Here is a 6,592-nt window from a genome sequence, read left to right as displayed (position 1 = left end):
GTTTTGTTTTCCATAAAAAAAAAAAAAAGAGAAGAAGAAGAGCGTTGTTGATTTCAATGTGCAATCCTGCTGAATACTCGTGTTTCCATTCCATTCCAACATACCAAACAGTCCGTAACAGACAGACAGTCCGTAACAGAAGATTTGTTACGTTGATGCGATTCCTGTGCATTTTAAGCTTTGGCTGAGAAGTGGAAACAAATTCAGGGTAGGAATCGAAACTCTATTAGAAATTAATCCTGATTGGCATCACAAATCCGGAGTAGATGCATTTATCTGTATAACCATATGAATTTCATATCATGAAGAGTCAGCTTTAAAATCGCGGCTCTATATCTCTACAGATGTCCATATCTCGAGAAATTCCCGAACATTTATTTCACATTGAGAGTTTAATATAAAAGATCCCGCCATCTCTGTTACGTGGCAAGCAAGAAGCTGTGAGAAACAACACATTCTACATTCTAGCACCATCACTCGGATGAATTATGGAGACTCAAACAGCCTTACCAAACTGAGTTTTATATTTGGTCGGCTTAAATAAATGGGGATGAACTTCAACGGGTGCCCGGAATTTTGCACAATCATGCATACAAACAAGCTTAATTGCACAAAATTTACATAAGCATCGATTGGCTTAATACAGGGAAGGGGAAAGGTTAGATAAGAGATTCTAGAGCGAGAAAAGTGGGGTGCAGGAGATGCAGGCTCAAAGGATCGGGAAATATCCACGACAATAGAAAGCCCCATCCTAATATGGCTTATAAGCATTCGACCATGTTTGAGATTCGCATGTGCTGTTTGAGACCTAACTGGGGTATCCGAGTTCAACTAAAGTGAGAACCCGAATTTTGCGGCGGTTGCTCCAAGAGCTCACTTTCTTCTATGTCATGTACTGGGATGCTTACACCCTGCATTCGAGCAAAAAACCGACCAAGTTACTCATTTCATTGTCACGTGACATTAACAGCCATGCACTCTCAAAGTATCTACTGTTGCCCACTGCAGATTCTCCAAAGGAACAACTAAGATTCTGAAAGTTAACTATGAGCAAGAAAGGAAGCAATGTTTAGACAAGTCTGTACTCGAGCCCCACAAAAGATGTCGTCTATGGAGCAGATCGGAAACAAGCACACTAGCCTTCCAAGAGTTGGTAAGGTGAAACAACTTAAATTTCTTTTCCAAGGTGTAAGTTATTTAACATGTCAGATAGATTGAGATGCGTGGAGAGGAGAACAAGAACCTGGGGTTGAAGCAGCTGATTTTGTTGTTCTTGGGACACTGTATAAGCCTGTGGCTGAGACATCCTATAATATGGTTCCTTGAGGTCAAGTTTGCCCGACGAAGTTTGAAGAGTTCCGCCTTGTTCAGCACCAGGGCCCCACATTTTAGCTATTGAAGAATATAAATTAAAACTATTACATGGCAGAAATTTAAGCAACAGACACAGAAGGGGCTATTGGGTAGAAGGGAACTGACTTGACAATGTCAAATTTATTGCGTAACTCTGGGCATTGTGGGCGATCATGTGAAGTTGCCCAGTGATCTCTTGACCTGCCATGACATAGAGTGGCTGAGAAAGGACACAGCGGAGTTGATACCAGTGGGTTGTGGGAGCCCCGGGGGCAGTGGTAAGCCACCTCTGTACAGTGCTGTGAATTAAAAGCACTTAAATCAGGAATGCACAAATTGAGATAAGCCGTAAAGTTGGGGCATTAAGAGATTCTCTCTCTCTGAAAGGTACTTCCTTCAGGAGCCAATATCTTGAGCCAAAAGAGAGAAGGAAAAGGAGAGGGGTTGGGGTGGTGGGAAGAAGAAAGATGTATGCCTTTGATGAAATGTTGGAAGTTTTTACCTCCCATTGAAGAGAACATCGAACCAACAGGCCAAACCATGCACTCTGGTGCCAACAGCAGCCGTGAATTTTAGAGGAATATCAATCTCATATAAATCCTCCTCCTGCAGAGTGTGGAAAATACAGAAGTGAAAACCAAACCTACATTTTGAAAGAAGACCTATGCCCAGTGGAAATTTAAACACATGTTACGAAAAAGTACCTTTACTTTCGTGAAGTCTATTACATGGAATACTGGGGAAGCCACCAAAAGTCTTGGATCAAAAGCATCTACAACGGGCTGAGTGAATACAAAAGACACCCCCATTAGTTGTAGTCGATAATGAAATTAACAAAAAGAAGCATTATAGATTCCAACCTTGGTATATGAAGCATGGAAGACAAGATAAAGACCTAGATCTTGCGAAGTGGACATGTTCATTTAATATATTTAAAGAAAAAGGATAAAAAAATCTCTTAAAACAACCCGATCGTCGCTTCACAGAAATTTTCCAATTTAAAAGGAGCACATCCCAAAAAAATTAGGTTTTGCCAAAATCACTGCTTCCCCTATCATGCAGTAGCTAATGTAAAAAATGTGTACAATATGTATACACCAGAGAAATTATGTCATAGCGCCTTTAGATCTTTTGCTTATTCTGTTATAAATACTCCAAAAGAAAGCAGGAATACAAAACCTAGGCTAGCGAATTGTAACCCATAGATCCACAAATTCATAATAACCACAGCAAAGAAGGCCCAGCTTAAGTTACGACGCGAATTTCAGAGAACTTAAATAGCACAAATTTTCTGTTAATACAAACCTGAGAGAAGTTCCCCTGAAATGCTGATCCATGCAAAGGTGTCAAATCAACCCCATAATAGCTTAGTTGCTGCCAAAAGAGGGCCTAGACACACAAGACCAAGAAAAATAAAAAAAAATCCAGCAGAAAACTAAAAAACCCAGCCAGAGGAAATATTGAGGCAATGTCTTGAGAAAGAGCCCTTCAAGCCTTCTCTAGCCACTTTAGTTTTTGCTAGAAATGACAAGGCTAACTTTTGACAAACTGTAGGAAAAGGTCTTCTACACATCAAAGACATAATGCATACAAGAGCCAGTAAAAAGAAAAGCTTTGCAGATTAAGATCCAATATTCACTCCAGAAGTTACACTTCATCCTGTAGTACAGCCTAGTATCATTTTCTTCTGTTCTCAGTGACGAAGATTTCATATCCAAAGTGTTTCTGAGCTTATAGCCTCCATTAATTCTTAAATAATTTAATTTTCAACGAGTCCTTTGTACTCAGAAATATTTAACTATCAAAGCATCGTTTAGCAAAACTAAATTATCCAATTATCCTTAGCTTATAGTCATAGAAGTTGTTCCATGCAATAAAAAACGGAGGGGGACCATGAGGCATCTAAAATCCAATTCAAAGACCTCAGAAGCATATTATGGAGATAGAAAATAAAAATTATAATACAACAGATAAGTACCTTATTCGCAATTTCAACAAATAAATACTCGTCACTGAAAGGTGCCATGTGAATCCTACAGTAGTCATCATTTTCAAGATATCAGAACCCGGGGGTGGGGGGTTTGGGGCATAACCAAGAACACAACGGAAATGATTCAAAAATATATGTTGGCACAGTTATGCCATCTTAAATTGCAGTGCAAGCATCTGGTGAAGCAAAACATGATTCCAAAGTATCGGAGAAACAAACTAATCACCTTCCAACAGTAGGGAACATCTTCCCTTCAGGAGCAAGAAATCTATCTCTTGCAATCACATAAGATTCCAGCATTCTTTCATTAACTAACAAAGTCCCTGAGAGGAAATAGGACACAGTGTAAGACTTCTATGCTTTCAACAGTCAACTCCAACAGTAATTCCATCAATCCATAAATCATATGCTTTTATTATATAAAACATGTTCTTTACCAAAATATTGCCGAAATCCTATAAAATCAAAGTAACAAATTTATTTGCTTTAAGAAATTGAGAACACAAATGCTAGCAGTGGAATCCATTGTTACTCCAGAAAACAAATGATAAAACACAGCTCACCCATCGGTTCCGAAATCAAAATATCTGCTTTCTCTGGCAATTCAACTTCTTCAACTTTTCCTTTAACTACCTACATTCAGATAGCACAAAATATACGTGAGAGAGATACAACACCAAAATAGTAAATTATTAAATTGAGATACTAGAAAATGTAATGACACGGTCCAATGAAACTATACCGTGATTCGTTCCCCAAGATGTGAGTTTCCAGCAATAAGTTTGCGAGCATATTCAGCCATTTCTGATGCTTCCACAGCATAAACATGTTTGGCACCAGCCTGAATAAGATTTTGGAAAGCCATAGAAATGAATAAAGAAAACTAGAAACATGGATTAATATATTCTCATAAGTTAACAGAAAAGTACCTGAGCAGCAAATAATGATAATATGCCACTCCCAGCACCAACATCAACCACTACTCGACCAGCAAAATCATCACGGTTCTCCATGACTGCAGCATAATAAGATCCTGGAAAAAGGGAAAAAGAAAATGCTAATAAAGAAATTTGTTTCCTACATCATTCTTGCACATAAAAAGACCCACCACCCACTGCCTTATGGCATGACTGACACCTCAGTTAGCATAAACCACATTGAAGGAAAATTGGCTAGTATTTTCTTCGCATAAGTAGAACTCAGTGCTGGCTTCTCATTGTTGTAGAGAATGAGTTTCAAAGATGCAACTCCATTTCTTTATACGAGTCGGTAAAAATCAACAATTTTACACCGTGAAGTCCTTGGTCAGGTTGTTTCATTCCCAGTTTTCTCACTAGCATTCTCACTTTCAATTACAGACAGAGCAAATCTGCAAGTTACAAGAAGAGGAACACAAGATCAGAACTGAACCTGTCCTCACATAATCTTGCAACATGTTCTGCTGATGTAGAAGCTGCCCATAATAATGAAAATACATTTTTGCTGAAGACGCCTCTATCTTCTCATCGAATTTGCTTTTAGAAGATGAAACTACTCCATTTGCTAAGCGTGACTCTGATAAGAAAATAGAAGAAAAATTAGCATCGACCATGAACCATGTTCACTTGCCAAACATGTAGTAAGGCCAAGGGAAAAGGTATGAAATGCCATTTTTTTTCCCCTACAGGTGTTCTATGTATAAATTCACCATTTGCTTAAAGTTGTACATCGATTCACTGGAAACCCAGGCAGACAAAAAGGAGACCAAGTCCAAGAAAAGAAAATGACCTATACAAACTCTGTCAACTTCAAAGAAGAAGTAAGAACCGTGATATTGATAGTGCAGATTACCAGACACACACAAACATGCTGCACATTTTATATTCTACAAGCTTCCATAAATCAATGACGAAATAACCAAGATCTGAAGATGAAGGCAAAGACTATAAAAGTCCCTCGGATTTGAGCACCGTCTGAGTAAGTTGAACCACAAGCGGGGGCCGAGAGATGTATTCTAATAATATGAGTGAATTTACGCTTAAGAGCATCTATAGGTGGCACCTTGATGAGGGTCTTTCTTCCACTGCTCGAATGTGCAGTGGAAGTCCCTGCCCTCCTCCTCGGTGTTAAAGCGGATGGTGAAACCTCTTGAGTATGGTTTCTGTATAATAAACTAAAAGCATTAGAAGACGAACTAATTGCCAAAATTTCATAACAAGAGAATCCAAGAAGAAAATAGTAAACCATCAAATTGCAGCTCCATCGTAGAAAAATCAATGAGATGGCCCTCGAACATCAGTGCTTTTTACCTTTTTCTTTTTCCAGTCTATTGAGATCGAAGACTCGAAAATAGACTACCACTAGTTACCTCTTTATTGGTCTCGAAGCCTTCATCCACGCAAACTGACTGAAGAGGACCGAGCTTGAATAGCTGAACGAAAAAATAATACACGATGATCGTTTCCTTCAGTCAAAAATTCCAACTTTTCCACCATATCCAAATGATCATATACATAGATTAATCAATTTCAGCTTTTTTCTTCAAAGCGAGCACTGGATAGAACACAATGTGCTCCACCATTTCCGGCCAACTTCTCTTTTATCTACATTTCTTCAGCATGAGCATAATCGAAAGTGAACAGACCGAGAAAACACCGAAGCTAAGGCGCGAACCTGGGAGCTTTCGAGGTGAAGGCCGGCGAAACCGCTGGCATCATTCTCCCAGCGAATCCGGAGCTCGGAGGACCCGCAATCCATGCAGAACCGAGCAATCGCTGGCGAAGGCGCAGTCGTGGCGGAGGTGGAAGCAGAGGAAGCGAGCTCGGAGACTGAAGCGAGAGAGAACTCCTGCTGCTGCCTCTGACCTACGGAAACCTCCATTTGCAGCTTCTCTGAGCTCGGTCGGCGGTTCAACGGAGCAAAGGCTGCCGATTCGTCCCTTCACGGAGGTGGAGCTCGAAGGTCCTCTGCGTGCTGTAGTCAGGGGAATTAGGGTTTTGGGGGGGGACAAGCAAAGGCAATAGCTTCGATACTTGATTGGAGGTGCAGCAAACTGAGGTGGACTTTATATCGCGCGTAAAGATCACGTCTCCTCCTCTCGCGTATCTGCTTCCTGTCGTGCTCGTTGATTGATTCCGTTAGTATACCGACGCGCAGCCTTCGTACGGTGTATGACGTGTCTCCCCTAAGACGGGACACGTCTGGGGAGCGTCGTGGGGCCCTTGGCTTTGTCTGAGTGTCAAGTGGGCCCCGCAGGTATCGCCTGGGATT

General features: G+C 40.5%; 1 protein-coding gene across 1 annotated transcript; it reads right to left on the bottom strand.

The window, feature by feature from the left end:
- Positions 1-439: 439 nt before the first annotated feature.
- On the bottom strand, positions 440-6,362 carry LOC116211292 (probable histone-arginine methyltransferase 1.3). The gene is made up of 15 exons (XM_031545611.1): positions 5,996-6,362; positions 5,691-5,753; positions 5,384-5,483; positions 4,754-4,897; positions 4,273-4,376; positions 4,086-4,184; positions 3,907-3,976; positions 3,570-3,666; positions 3,332-3,386; positions 2,659-2,742; positions 2,058-2,135; positions 1,856-1,959; positions 1,480-1,652; positions 1,244-1,392; positions 440-911 (listed from the first exon to the last, which is right to left on the bottom strand). Exons 1-15 carry the CDS (start codon positions 6,200-6,202, stop codon positions 828-830), a joined length of 1,611 nt encoding a protein of 536 aa, XP_031401471.1. The 5' UTR covers positions 6,203-6,362; the 3' UTR covers positions 440-827.
- Between the last annotated feature and the right edge of the window lie 230 nt (positions 6,363-6,592).

The sequence above is a fragment of the Punica granatum genome, chromosome 1 (assembly GCF_007655135.1).
Source record: "Punica granatum isolate Tunisia-2019 chromosome 1, ASM765513v2, whole genome shotgun sequence".
Classification (NCBI taxonomy): Eukaryota; Viridiplantae; Streptophyta; class Magnoliopsida; order Myrtales; family Lythraceae; genus Punica; species Punica granatum.
Note: the sequence above shows the minus strand (reverse complement) of the source record. Positions and strands in the feature narration are given on the sequence as shown.